This window comes from Hesperophylax consimilis, chromosome 4 (genome assembly GCF_061612785.1).
Source record: "Hesperophylax consimilis isolate HC1 chromosome 4, BYU_Hcon_1.0, whole genome shotgun sequence".
Lineage (NCBI taxonomy): Eukaryota > Metazoa > Arthropoda > Insecta > Trichoptera > Limnephilidae > Hesperophylax > Hesperophylax consimilis.
Window position 1 is genome coordinate 17,480,794 of NC_142839.1, and position 15,903 is coordinate 17,496,696.

The window sequence follows — 15,903 nt, forward strand, 5'->3', positions numbered from 1 at the left end:
ATGCGAACGCTACGTTTTACTTAAAAATACAAAAAACAAGATTTGCTTTCGTAATATGGATATACAATTCATGAAAATGCTTTCGTTGGATAGATACATCATTTATGAGTGTATTTAGAAGAAAAAAATTAAAGTAAAAAACAAATTTCCTTAAAAAATGTACAGCATTTTTTAAGAAAATTTGTTTTAGATGGAGTACGGGTATTTAAAAAAATTAATGTTATATTGAAAGAGTTAAAAATTGGACGACCACGTGTTTGGTCATTTTAATTGCAAATAACTTCCACTCACTTCACCTCAATTCGATTGATCCGCAGCTTACAGGACACCCTATACATAGCCACTATTTATAGGTTCGAGTACAGAATACTGAAGTCGGACTTTATAAATAAATAATTCGTAAATCCAATATATAAGTTATCCCATAAATAATGCGTATGACAGCTATCAAGCGGATGGCGAAATACCCCCTTAGACAACTAAGTCCTAATCTAGTACAATTCATATCGAGATATATTTCTTCAGGGTATGTTTACATAGAATGGAACGGTTGGGAAGATCGAGCTAATTGACTTTGACCTTTATCGTACTTTCTCCGTATTCGCCTTGAGTTGAAGAGAAACCATAGAAACCTTACATCAATATTATAGCTGATACAATAACAAAATCGGGTTGGTCTTTCGATTGAAATGGCGAATAAATCAGGGCTTTGCTCAGTTCACTTCCACTATGAAATACGTTTATGAACGGAAACCACGCAGCGTAGAAGCGGGTCGGGCCAAAACCACCTCAAGCAAGGCCGGGACACTGAACTGAACCAGCCTATTAAATTCTACGATATAGTCCTATAAAATTACATATATTACAGGAGGATCTCATAGAGATTAAGAGGCTGATTTTATTCAGTGACCCGGCTTGGCTTAAGGTGGTTTTTGTCGGGCGGGGTACGTTCAATAATTTGTCATGTGACTACGACATCCTACCTACCAATTTTCTTATTATATTTAAATTTCGCTGAACTTGCGTAAATTAATTAAATGTATCAAATTGCTTGTCATGTAATACGGAAACAATTTTAAAATAAATGATTTCAGGTTTATCAGCTTATTTCCTTGGTTAGTACGGCGAGCAAATAAAAACCTTTTTTGTAGATAGAAATCCCGTCGCAGCGAGTAAACCTTGCAAGATACCATACTTGTAGAAAGTGTAATTTATTTAAAGACCTGCCGCCCTGAAAATCAATTTGTTGTAAAATGAATTACATACGTTTCCTTGAAAAAAACCGTGTTGAGACATATACTACCTATTGGTATGTGGGTCATATGTATGATTCTTTGAACTACACGGAGAAAACTTACCAATATGAAATATTGTAAATTTATTAAAAATTTGGTCAAATTATTCGTTTTCTTGTTAAAAACGAGACTAGAGGCCGATAACGAATAAATTGAAAGAGCTCCTAACAAAGTATAGGTCAAAAGCGAATGTTTTACGAGGTCGGCGAAACGCATGGTATGTTTTAGGAAAAGAATGCGTGTTCTCGATATATTCTGAATGACTTTATCAGGAAGTTGTCACCTTTTTAACAGGATTAATTGCCCCACCACCTCTTACAGTCATTCAATATCCCCCAAGCCACCACCGACCACTTGGGAAATCACAGCTTTGACCGATGGGTCGGGCAGGCTGCAGCGAACACGAGATGTGACAAGCGATGACAAGCTTCAAATGAAGTCACTTGAACGCTGAATAATGCATGTCCCAATACAGCTGTGCAGTGCGCACTGTGCGCAGTGTACAGCCAGCTATACTACCTACAAGTTTACCGAGCGCTGGTGACAAGACTCATTAAATCCCCTCCGATCTCTTCCCGCAGCGCTGCACTGATCCCAGCGGACGAGCCACTAATTAAATCAAGCCACTCCGTACACCCCCGCAATATATAAATACGAGCTTATAAATACCACGAGCGAGAAAAGCTTCACAAAGCTCACGCTATACTAGAAAAGCTACGGATAAATAATGTTAACGCCCTGATTAAGTCCGAGTACACACTTTACTACTGACACACGTTACGCTTTCCGCGGAGAGGAATAAGGTTTATCCTTTTCCGAATTCATTTAGTTCAACACTAAAATTGTAGTGTAATGCTCGTTGGTGTGCGTTAAGAGACAGATAAATTTGTAATACTTTTTAATTATATAAAATTCAATCATATATCATTTGTATGTATATCCAAGAATTCATTTATAAACTTAATATTCGCCGATTACAAATGTTCATTGATTGATCTTGGCCATACACAATTAATATTTTCTTATTAATAAATACAACAAATTACAGAATAAAATTGATTACACATCATAAACATAACATAACGTAACATAAATAAACCAAACATAACATAACATAGCATAACATAACATAACATAACATAACATAACATAACATAACATAACATAACATAACATAACATAACATAACATAACATAACATAACATAACATAACATAACATAACATAACATAACATAACATAACATAACATAACATAACATAACATAACATAACATAACATAACATAACATAACATAACATAACATAACATAACATAACATAACATAAAATAACATAACATTACATAAAATAACATAACATAACATAACATAACATAACATAACATAACATAACATAACATAACATAACATAACATAACATAACATAACATAACATAACATAACATAACATAACATAACATAACATAACATAACATAACATAACATAACATAACATAACATAACATAACATAACATAACATAACATAACATAACATAACATAACATAACATAACATAACATAACATAACATAACATAACATAACATAACATAACATAACATAACATAACATAACATAACATAACATAACATAACATAACATAACATAACATAACATAACATAACATAACATAACATAACATAACATAACATAACATAACATAACATAACATAACATAACATAACATAACATAACATAACATAACATAACATAACATAACATAACATAACATAACATAACATAACATAACATAACATAACATAACATAACATAACATAACATAACATAACATAACATAACATAACATAACATAACATAACATAAACATAACATACTTAACATAAACGGTACAGAGCTGGAAACAGTAGGTTATCACAAAATTATAAAAATAGGAACCTGTGTACAATATAAGTGGGCGCTTTTCGTTATTTAACCAAAGATTTTTCTAAAATTAGTAAAAATCAATCATTTTAAATACATGTAGGATTACGAAATTTTTTAAAAATATTTATATTAAGGGATCAGTAGGATTTATAGGTCCAGTTAGGAGTTCTACCGAGCCGAACCCTCTGATATGAAAATATCTTGAGTCGGTGAATTATTTTCCCATTTGATCTCTGGTGAGTTGGCGTGTTGTTCTTGTATTGTTTTGTATTTATTATGCTTATATAATGCACTTGCATAATGTGGATTGACTAGATGATCATTTGTGGAAAAGTGTGTGGAAGGGTTTAGTTTTTCATGTAAGGAAGATTTAACCCGGACATAAAGTCTAAATTTATATATATGTATATATATCTTATCTTTTATATATATATATATATAATAATCTTATCTTTTTTCAACAGGTGACAGCAATAGACGGAGATAAAGATAGACCGCACAGTATAGTCTACTTTCCTACCGGACAAGGAATAGATGCTGACAATCTTGCCAATAGCAAATTCGAAGTCAACAGAACAACTGGTGAAATTTTCGTTTTGAGGGTAAATAACATGTTAATTAAAACTTTGTGCTAAAAATATTATATTACCTACTGATCATTATTTGCAAATCCATATTATTGTCAAAAGAAAACAATTCTGCTCTAACTGCAGGTTTCCACGAGCATACATTTTTCTTTGTCATCGTTTGTTTGGTTCCGTGACTCTGCAAAAATCCTTTTACTAAATTTACAATATTTTCTAGCATTTTTGTTTTTTTTTTACTATTGTGGTAGAATCGTTTTTACGATAATTACTACATATTAATAACACTAGAAATTTAATTAAAAACGAAAATTATTATGTTTCAGCCATTGGACAGAGATCAACCACATGGACGTCCCCAGTGGAGATTTACGGTATTTGCCCAAGACGAAGATGGAGAAGGTTTAGTAGGCTATGCTGATATCCAAGTAAACCTTAAAGATGTGAATGATAATGCCCCGCTCTTCCCTCAAGGCATTTACGTTGGGAATGTAACTGAAAATGGCACTGCCGGAACAATTGTCATGACGATGAGTGCAGTGGACTACGATGATCCATTAGAAGCAAATAACGCAAAACTCATTTATTCCATAGAAAAGAATGTCATTGAAGAAGAGTCAGGACTACCGATATTTGAAATTGACTCACACACGGGAGTCATAAAAACATCTGTCTGTTGCCTGGATCGCGAAAAGACTCCAGATTATTCAATTCAGATTGTGGCGATGGATGGCGGGGGACTAAAGGGAACAGGAACTGCCTCTATCCGAATTCAAGATATCAACGATATGCCACCCCACTTTACGAAAGACGAATGGATTACAGAAGTAGAAGAAACAGATGAAGTAAACTTACCAGAAAGTCCTATCCTTACAGTTACTGTCCAAGACGAAGACGAAACGAATTTTTTTAGTTATAAAGTTGTTGAAAACAGTGGTTTCGGTGCTGACAAATTTGAAATGATCATGAATCCTGATGGTTCAGGCTCGCTGAAAATTGTGAGTCCCCTGGATTTTGAGGATACAATGCAGAGTAATGGATTCCGATTTCGAATACAAGTCAACGATAAACTAGATAGTAATGATAAAGATAAAAATCACATTGCCTACTCATGGGTTGTTATTAAAATTAAGGATGTCAATGACAATGCTCCACAGTTCGAAAGAGTAATAATGAATGTGTCGGTGGAAGAGAATGCTGATGTGGGGAAAATATTAGAAAAGTTTAAGGCCACTGATGCCGATCACGGCGGTAAGAGCAAAATTACTTATGCTATTGATAGAGCTTCAGATAGAAAACGTCAGTTTTTCATTAATAATGATGGAGTAGTTAGCATACAGAGATCTTTGGATCGCGAAGAAACACCTCAACATCAGTTGAAAATCTTAGCCATCGATGATGGATCACCTTCCAAAACATCCACCGCTACATTAGTTGTTTCTGTATTGGATATAAATGACAACGCTCCTACATTCCTCAAAGATTACCGACCTGTTCTTACGGAACACTCCTTACCCCAAAAGGTGTTAGAAATTCAAGCAACTGATAAGGACGACAAAATAAAAGGAAATGGACCCCCATTTCAATTTCGTCTTGACCCTGGAGCAAGTGATATCATTAGAGCTTCGTTCAAAGTTGAACAAGATCAAAATATCAAAAATGGAGATGGAATTGCAATTATTTCATCCCTGAGATCTTTTGACAGAGAAGAGCAAAAAGAATATATGGTTCCCATTATTATAAAGGATCATGGGAATCCTGCCATGACGGGAACAAGTACATTAACGGTGGTAATCGGTGACATTAACGATAATAAAATGGAGACAGGTTCCAAAGATATTCTTGTGTATAACTTTCAAGGACAATCACCAGATACAGATATTGGGAGCATATTTGTGAATGATATCGATGACTGGGACTTACCGGACAAGAAATTTTATTGGGATGGAAATGAGCACCCTCGTTTTCGCCTCAATGAAGAAACGGGTATGATACAAATGAAACAGGGAACAAGAAATGGAGTATATCAGCTTAAATTCAAAGTCTATGATCGAACACATGGTCAAACGGACATTTGTGCTAATGTCACAGTTATTGTTCGAGAAATGAGTAATGACGCTGTCACCAATGGCGGCTCCATGAGATTATCTGGAATTACTGGAGAGGAGTTTGTAAGAATATGGAATTACAAAACTAAATCTCAAACTCCTAGCAAGTACGATCTGCTCAGAAACAAACTAACCAAAATATTAAACTTAGAAAAAAATAGCATTAATATATTTAGTGTTCAATTACAAAAAAAATATCCTCCCGTAACTGATGTAAGGTTTGCAATCAAGGGAATCCCAAAATATAAACCAGAAAGACTGAATGGTTTAGTTCTCATGCATCGAAGCGAGATAGAAATTGAAGTTGGAATCAATATAACCATGGTTGGTATTGATGAATGCCACATTGAAGGTCAGTTTTGCAAAGGATCATGTACAAATGTACTAGATATAAGTAATACACCATACATGATAAATGCAAACAAAACTGCATTTGCAGGAGTAAAGGTTAATGTAATCCCTAAGTGCATCTGTGGAGCTCGAAATATATCGAAAGTGGAAACATGCAGAGTAAATCCGTGTTTGAACGGAGGGCGTTGTAAGGAAGGGCGATATAGTATATCTTGTACCTGCCCTACGGGATATACCGGAGCTCGCTGCCAGCAAACTACACGCAGCTTTCGAGGTATTGGATGGTCGTGGTATCCAGCCTTGGAAATTTGTGACAATTCTCATCTGAGTTTTGAATTCATCACTCAAAAGCCTGAAGGAATATTTTTGTACAATGGTCCAATTGTCCCCCCTAAAAGAGGCGAAACAGTCGTATCTGACTTCATATCTGTAGAATTAGAGAAAGGTTATCCAAGACTGCTGATGGACTTCGGTTCAGGAACATTAGAATTACGTGTCAAAACAAAGGCAACTCTAGATGACGGAGAGTGGCACAGACTTGATATCTTTTGGAACACAGAGACGGTGAGAATTATTGTTGACTATTGTAAATCTGCTACAATAGAAGAGCTTGAAGATGGAGCCTTACCAGAATTTGATGACAGTAGTTGTCAAGCTCAGGGATTAATTCCACCTTTCAATGAATACTTAAATGTCAACACACCACTTCAATTGGGTGGACTTTATGTGGAGCAGTTTGATCCAGCGCACTATCATTGGAAATACATGCCAGTGGGCAAAGGATTTGATGGTTGCCTCAAGAACCTGGTCCACAACAGTAAGCTGTATGATCTGGCTCATCCAGCACTCTTCAGGAATTCAGTAGCTGGATGTCCACAAACAGAAGACATATGCCATCAAAGTGAACTTACTGGAAGGTGCTGGGAACATGGAACTTGCGTAGGAAGTTTCTTCGATGCACTGTGTGAATGTGATCCAGGATGGACGGGACCAGCGTGTTTATCACCAACTATTCCAACCACATTCAAACCACAGAGTTATGTAAAATTTGCTCTAAGTTTTGAGCCTGACCGCTTTAGTACACAGTTACAACTGCGTTTCCGCACTAGGGAGCCAGTTGGAGAATTGTTCCGAGTGAGCGATCAGCACAGCAGAGAATATGGTATACTGGAAATAAGAGATGCTAGATTAAGATTCCGCTATAATTTGAACTCTCAGAAAAAGGAAGAGAGGGATGTGTGGCTAAGTACAGTGAGTATTGACGATGGGCAATGGCATGTAGTGAAAGTGAATCGATATGGAAGTGCAGCAACATTGGAACTAGACGGAGGAGAAGGTCTTCGGTTCAACGAGACCTTTGGGTTTGAAGGTCATCAGTGGTTGATAGTTGATAAACAAGAAGGTGTATATGCTGGAGGAAAAGCTGAGTATACAGGAGTAAGAACATTTGAAGTGAATACCGACTTTCAAAAGGGTTGTATCGATGACATACGGTTTGAAGGCAAACATCTGCCACTACCACCAGCAATGAACGGGTCACAATGGGGCCAGGCCACAATGGCTAGGAATTTAGAAAGAGGATGCTCCTCACACAGTCCTTGCATAAGTGTAAGCTGCCCTGACCCGTTTGAATGTGTGGACCTTTGGAATGAATATGAATGCACGTAAGTACATTATTTCAGCTTTCCTACAACATAATTTTACTACTCGAATAGGTATGTCAAATAATAAATTTATGATGAACAATTCATTTATTTTAGCTTGTACATTTATAATTATAATTTATAATTGCTTTTTAAAAATGTCAAACTAGTATCATCAACAAATTTAATAATATTAAGCTCGTGAGAGATAAAAAAAAACTACAAAGTCAATAGTTTATATAAAATTAATTAACTTAACGGAGAATAATTGTAAGTAATTTTACTAAAGGTCAAAAATAATTTAAGAAGACCTCATACAGTGACATAACATTGTTCCTCTAGGCAGTAAATAAATTATTGTAGGAAATCTGCATATGAGTCGTGTAATTTCTATACCCGCTATATCAACTTTCATTGATTTGGAGAAAACCGCAAAAAACTGTCACATCTCTAGCGTACATAAGTAAATGCATTAAAAATTTTTATATAATGAATTGGAGTAATAAAATTTCGAAAAGCATTTATTTTTCTATATATGTCTAGCAATAATTAAGTAATTTCGATAAATAAAATGGATATAGCGGATTTTGATACTCACTTCGTGATTTTGAAAGTCAACTGAGGCGACATGGCGGGTTTAGAAACTCACGCGTAGATCATTTTGACATACGAGCGTGGCGTCAGAGCGGCGGCCATATTGTATTTTGGCAAAATAACTGCTTGTGATTCGTTGAATCCGATATAGCGGGTTTTGATAGTGACTTTCTGTATGATATAGCGGATTTGGTTTCTCACTCGCAGTTTTAACATGGTTTTTGGTCATGATAAGGAGGGTTTTGAAACTCAATTTTAGGCTCCTCTTGTTGCTCGCAAAAATGTGAACAAGATGTCATACTCAGATCATTTTGTCAAAAAATCGGATATAGCGGGTATAGAAATTATAGGATTCATATTAATTATCTTTCCGACATAGTAAGTGTTGGCATACAGGTATGTGTTTTTGATTCGCTAAAACTTCAAGTTTATGTTATTTCCAGATGTGGTGCGGGACGTGTAATGGCACCAGATGGCAAAGGTTGTACAGACAAGAATGAATGCCTGGAGCAGCCTTGCCTCAACGGAGGGAAATGTATAAATCAGGAGCCAAAACTGCGCTACCGTTGTATTTGCCCCGATGGGTTCTGGGGTGAGAACTGCGAGTTGATGCAGGAAGAGCAAACGCTGAAGCTGGGAATGGGAGCACTCGCTGCTATTGTCGTGTGCTTGACTATTATTTTTTGTAAGTATATATAATATATCGTATTGTATCATTTGTAAATAGTGCCATGGAACATTTCTCCATCTTTTGTGTCAATCGTGGGTAGAGATGCATAATTTAGGAGACAACCTCTTCTTCGGTGAGCGATCTGCCTATTGCCACTGAAGGGATTTATTGTTAGTAAGTACAAAACTACTTGAACTATTCTACAATGATATGAGCATTGAAGAGATAAAATTGTGTTGTGGGCGTATCCGTCTGAACAAACTAAGCGCATTCCGTACTTCTTGTGAGATTCATCAAACACTTTCGAATACTGAAATTCTTTTTTGGACAGATCATCAATTTCACTGACCGCTCATGGGCACGGGAGTCGAAAGGTTTTATGTAAGCCGGTGACATCAGTTTTCTTTCGAAATGAAATAGAAAAAACTTCTGTTTTATACAATATTTTATCAGTGATTCAATCCAATATTATAACGGTGATTCAATCCAATATTGTATCGGTGATTCAATCCAATATTATAACGGTGATTCAATCCAATATTCTATCAGTGATTCATCCAATATTGTATTTGTATGCCATCTTTGAAAGAAGTGTGTTTTTATCTGGACAAAACTATTTATTCGTATTCCGTTTGTAAAGGCGCAAACAAACAATTCAGCGTTACTTGCAAAAGGTGTTTTTTCCTAAAATTTTTAAATTACACCCATCTACAAACGGGCCGATAATGAATAATAATTTTAAGCGTACCGTTGAATCACTGATACAATATTGTACTTGTATCCCTTCCTTGAAAGAATTTTTTTTTTTTCATATTCATACTCCATATCTGCATGTTAAAAACGTGCAAAACTATTCCTTTTCAAATAAATGTGTTCCGATAACCAAAACCAAAAATTAGTATTACCGAGCCCTTGTCCAGAATAATGTTGTATCAAAGAAAACTCTCAATGTTTAGTTATTTTTAGAATTCTAGTACTTTTTCTTTCTTCACCACTCTTCACACGTTTAAAACTTTTATGTTATGGTTTCTATGGTTTTTTTAATATAAAATGTAATGAAACATAACTGGTTTAGGTTTTTCATCTTTCTCAAAAAGTAAGATTGAAAAAATAATAAATTAAACTGGTCAGCGGCTGAATTGGCATCGTGTCTGGTTCCCACTCCGGCGTCGTAAGTTCAATTCCTCAACTGGCTAATTCCTCCATCACAACACAAGCAACATTTTCCGCTTACTGTGGTGGTAGTAGGGGATTTTAAAATATATTCAGGTTATTCGTAACCCGGAAATATTTATCCTACTTTTAATAAAAAAAAAGTTTTTGGATGCAATGTTATTCCGAGCAATTCCCAGCGCCCTTGAGGTGTTTACAGCGCCCTTGAGGTGTTTTTGCAGAAAAACGGCGCTATACAAGTCATCCAAGTATTATTATTATTAAGGGCGTTTAGGCACAACGCTTGTTGTAATCTACGTGTTCATAGGCGGCGTTAAATAATTTAATTAAGTAAAATACCGATGGTTCAATCCAATTTATTTATTTATTTATACTGTTTTTTTACAAATGTTCTCACTTACGTATACAATATTGTGTATGTATGCCTTTCTTGAAAGAATTGGGGTTTTTTACAGACAAAACTATTGTTCATATTCATATTGCGTATGTACGGGAGCAAACAAATAATTCATCTCAATATTTTAAAGCATAACTGGCAAAACGCATAGTCAAGTGAAATAATTAAATTAGCGCCATCTATGAAAGAACAGATTACGAATTCTTTTAAGGTTAAACGCAACGCTCGTTGTATTCTACGTGTTCACAGATGGCGTTAATTAATTAATTTTGTTTAAATACGCTTTTGCAAGGTATTGCTTTACAGTATTAAGACAAATTATTTGTTTGCGCCCTCATATACGCAATATGAATATGAATAAATAGTTTTGTCCATATAAAAACTCAATTCTATCGAGAAAGGCATACAAATACAATATTGGATTGAATCATCGGTAAAATATTGTATTTGTGTGCCTTTCTCGAAAGAATTAAGTCTTTAAACGAACAAAACTATTGATTCATATTCATATTGCGTATATACGGGCGCAAACAAATGATTTGTCTTAATATTGTAAAGTAATACCTTGCAAAAGCGTATTTAAACAAAATTAATTAATTAATGCCATCTGTGAACACGTAGAATACAACGAGCGTTGCGTTTAACCTTAAGTTTACGCCGTAATGTAAGTTATTATCTATACGTTCATAGATGTCGTTATTTTAACTATTTTATGAAATCATGCAAGTTATTATGACGAATTATTTGTTTTCGCCGGTACATATGCAATATGAATATTTTTTTCCGTATAGAAACTCAATTCTTTCAAGAAAGGCGTATGAATACAATATTCTCTCGGTGGTTCTCTCCAATATTGTATTTGTAGACCTTTCTAGAAAGAATCTTTGAGTTATTATGATGTTATATAATGTATAAAAAAACATGTCAGTGTTGTTTTAAAAGCTTTATTTTTGCGCAGTTGAAGTGAAATAACTCAAATCTGCGCTATATAAATTTTATGTTATCTCTACGTAGTATAAAAACCAAGTCGCTATCCGCAACTGTATGTTTGTGTGCTTAGTTCTTCTAAACTATGCAACGGATTATGATAGGGTTCACTATCACTTTAAGAATTTCTTCTGGAAAGTTTATACCTATATTATATTTAAAGCAAGTAGAGAAAAGTCGAACAATGCCGGGTACATGTCAGCTAGTTATTATTATGAAATATTTTCTTTGATTAGTATTTTTCTATTAGTCTACACAATACATTTATTTTTCCCTACCAATAGTTTCATTATTTGTGTGATCCCTCGATGAAAATTGAGAATATATAATATTATTTTTTGTTTTCAGTATTTATTGTGATCCTGGTGGTGCACAATCGCCGGAGACAGTCCCACATCAAGTACCCCTGTCCTGACGAAGATGTCCGGGAAAATATCATCAGTTACGATGACGAAGGGGGCGGTGAGGATGATATGACTGCTTTTGATATTAAAACTATTCAAATTCCAGTTGGAGACCCTCCTCCTCCTCAACAGCCCATGAAGATTCCATGTAACTTTAACAAGTTATTACATTTAAAAATTGAATGCTCGATAGCATCGGATTCCGCACACTAGAAATTATAATTCACCCTTTTTTTTATCTGAACATGGCAGAAATAATTTCACAACAATAATATTATTATTTTCGTTTCACTGCATGCGACATCTATAAATGAAAAGATTTAACTTTTCTAAACAACGAAAAATTACAGAAATCTGCTTCATTGATAGTACGGAAACAAACCATTTAATAGTAGGGTAGGAACTTTACTGTGGCGCTATCTGATTTTAGAAATTCCCTTTATTTGTTTTCATATTGTAGAATCTTTATTTTGTAAATTATCGTGTATTATATTTAATAATAATTGTATTTTCACTGTACATAAATATTATCTACGTAAAAGCATGTAGGTAGAAAAGATGGAACAAATTATTTTTAAGTTACGTAAATCGTGACTACGTTTTTACAAAACATTTTTTAATCCATTATTGCTACCTACTGAAGGAGTGAGTGTTGTTTTTCCTTTTTAGTTCCTGTTTTGGCAGCTGGGAAGGAACCTTGTATAAAACAGTACTTAGAGGATTACAAAAGACACGCAGACAGTGATCCCAACGCACCCCCGTTTGATGACCTGAGAAATTATGCATTTGAAGGTGGAGGTAGTATAGCAGGATCCTTGAGCTCAATTGCTTCAGGTTAGTTAATTGTCAATGGTAATGTATTATTTTTTCTAATGTTCAATTTATAAAAACAAGATCATCAAAAATAATTATTATTTTCTTTTATCCAGTCAAAATTCTTCGATTATTTTATGAGCAATATTAGTTGATATCCCAGAAAAATGGAATGTAATTTGAAATATAAATTTAAGTACAAGAAAATTATGTTGTTTATTGTTTAATGACAATAGGTAGTAAACATGGGCGTCGGCAGGAGGGGCAGGGTGACAGCTGCCCCCTCGTGCCCCCATTTTATTATTATTATTATTGAAGAAACAGAACTCAGAATATTTCAAATTTTTGTGCAAGTTGATATGTTTTAAAGGTTTCTGTTTTAGACAATACTAAAATATTTCCGTTTAAGAAAATACTAAAGAATTTTCGTATAAATTTTGTTTGGATACTGACTACGAAAAATAAACAAATAAATATCACACCACATACCTACCCCAATTGGAAATACCATAGAAAAATTTTCGTCTGCAGATAATTTTTGCACAAAAGCAGTGCTTTTCCATGTGTTTACGAACGTAATAATTCATATTCCACTCCCTTCATCAAAACCACATATCTACCCCAAGGGGATACCATGGAAAAAATTTCGCCTGTGGCGCTTTTTCATGGCTTTGTGAAAGTTGTAAATAATTTTCCACTACTGTCGTCACTTACTCCAGTTGAATGTGTCATAGTACCACAGAGCTCCGAGATCATTAAGAAATTGGTACTAATGTGCGATATTCGCAATTCTTTTCGAAAACTCTTTTTTGTATATATGTAGGTAATCTACACCTTTATTAATTTACACCTTTACGGATTGAAATGGCCCTTTTCATAACCCCGAGTAACTCCGGGTAGGCATACGCTTGTTTGTAAATATTTCTAGTTTATTCTGACTACTTTTTTGTTCCTTCCCTCTAAAAAAATTAACCCCCACCCCCCTCCCCCAAGCTGATGAGGCTGGTGACGCCCCCGGTAGTAAAGATGCATAATATTATGACGCAGTTGGAGCAGTCTGCTCCGGGCGAATTACCAAATCAATGCCTATGTTGGTTCCCTAAATGAATTAATAGAGTGAAGATACAATACTGGGACAAAGCGCCTGGTTTACTGAACTAGATCATACTTTAGTGGGCCGCTCATATACCTATTTCATTCGTAGACCCAAATTTTTGAATGGCTCCTTTTCATAAGCGGTGCTACATTTTTTGTTCGATTAAATGTAATGTGTTTTGTATTTTTATAATGTCATTGGTTGGTTCTTAAGAAATCAGCATTGGATTTGTATTTTATCACCCTTAAGTAAAGTCTTTTTATTTTCAGGAACAGACGACGATAGACAAGACTACAGATATTTAGAAGGATGGGGGCCAAACTTTGTGAAACTGGCTGAAATGTACAAACAAACACCAGACAATGATTTTGAAGACACATGAAATGTTTAGCTTCTCTTTCGTTTCTTTCGGTATTTAATAAATATCAATCCTGTTCCAACAGAAAACTTTGACTTTTTACTAGAACAGTCAACTTTTTCTATCAGGACAGGGACAATATTATTTAGGGTATAACACTGTAAAAGACTTAAAATATTATGAGGATCGACGTATGTATAAGATTATTTAATTTATAAATTTGTTCTGAACATAAGTCTGGTCTGCAGATGCATGGTTGTTGAGTTATGACAAAGGGTGCTGAAGTGGCATATAAGATTCCCTTTGCAACATAAACACTAATTGTGCATACTTTTCATAACATAATACGAGAGTTATGTGCGATTGTTATTTATAATAGATCTTACAAAATTGACCACGGTTGTTGTAAGGCACTGTGATAGACCCTATTTTACCAAAGAGAACAAAAGTAATTAGGTATATACACAAATAATTTGTTTCATAATATATTCCTGCTGAATCAAGCTCCGCTTTTGCGCACTCTGTATATTATCTTCGTTATATAATGCGCACACATCTGCAGTCAGTTAGCAAAGCAGCACGACTATAAATAATTTATTTTCTTTGATGAATATGTACCTAAAATATAAATATTATCACGATTTATCATTGGCAATTTCTCAATCATATTTTAAGATGTTCCTCTGTATTGTTTTTGTTATCATAATACTAAATCATCTCTTGTTATCCTAAGTTGCCCAGATATATTTATTATTAACTTTTGAAAGTTAAAACATTTAATTAATTTGAATCTACTGCAAGCTGTTGTAAATAAAATCATATAAAATTAATCTATGTGCTTGGTGGAATAATTATGTTATATGCATCTAAGCAAATGTAATAGAAGTGTATGCACTACAGTGCACACAAAAAATCGTGTAATGATTAACAAACATAAATGTATTCGATAAATGTAAAATATCATGTAAAGCAATTATTGTCACTTTTACACTTTATTGTATTGTAAAATTTACATAAGTCAAGCTGGTTTAATTTCATGCATTAAACTTTCAACTATTTTATGCTTAACTATATTGGCGTAATACAGCTTTCACTCTCATTGAAATAATTTTGTAAATGTACATTATTCATTATATTTAAGGTTTTATCGAGATTAATACTCTTTGTACATATTCGATAAGCAGACTGAAGTTGGGTATGCATCATCCTATGATAAAATATTGATATAAATTGATATGTTTGTTTGTAGAGGAAATAAAAAAATTGTAATTATTAATACATTACATATTCTGAAATAATGAGTAAAAAATCAGGAAAACTTCTTGTCTGCCTATAGAAAGAAATAAATATGGTGTTCTAAAAAAAAATTCAATTTGCCTACAACTGTAATTTTGGAAAACAAATCTATTAAATATTGGAAATAAAAAACTTCAGTGTATTTACAAAACAATTTTGATTGAAGTTAGTGGACGTTATATGGTTGTATTCTTTCTGTAGACTGTAAATT

At 34.1% G+C, this 15,903-nt stretch overlaps 1 protein-coding gene across 2 annotated transcripts in view; it reads left to right on the forward strand.

Annotated features, from left to right (window-relative positions):
* Positions 1-15,489, forward strand: part of LOC149424299 (neural-cadherin-like) — a 306,585-nt gene extending 291,096 nt beyond the window's left edge. Inside the window, exons 5-10 of one of the 2 annotated variants that reach the window (XM_089651433.1) lie at positions 3,683-3,820; positions 4,129-7,925; positions 8,942-9,183; positions 12,074-12,277; positions 12,799-12,963; positions 14,308-15,489. In XM_089651433.1, coding sequence (XP_089507559.1) covers positions 3,683-3,820; positions 4,129-7,925; positions 8,942-9,183; positions 12,074-12,277; positions 12,799-12,963; positions 14,308-14,420 — 4,659 coding nt within the window. In that variant the 3' untranslated portion in view covers positions 14,421-15,489. The remainder of the gene's footprint in view (positions 1-3,682; positions 3,821-4,128; positions 7,926-8,941; positions 9,184-12,073; positions 12,278-12,798; positions 12,964-14,307) is intronic. The other variant, XM_089651434.1, reaches the window with a different exon arrangement.
* The last annotated feature ends 414 nt before the right edge of the window (positions 15,490-15,903 follow it).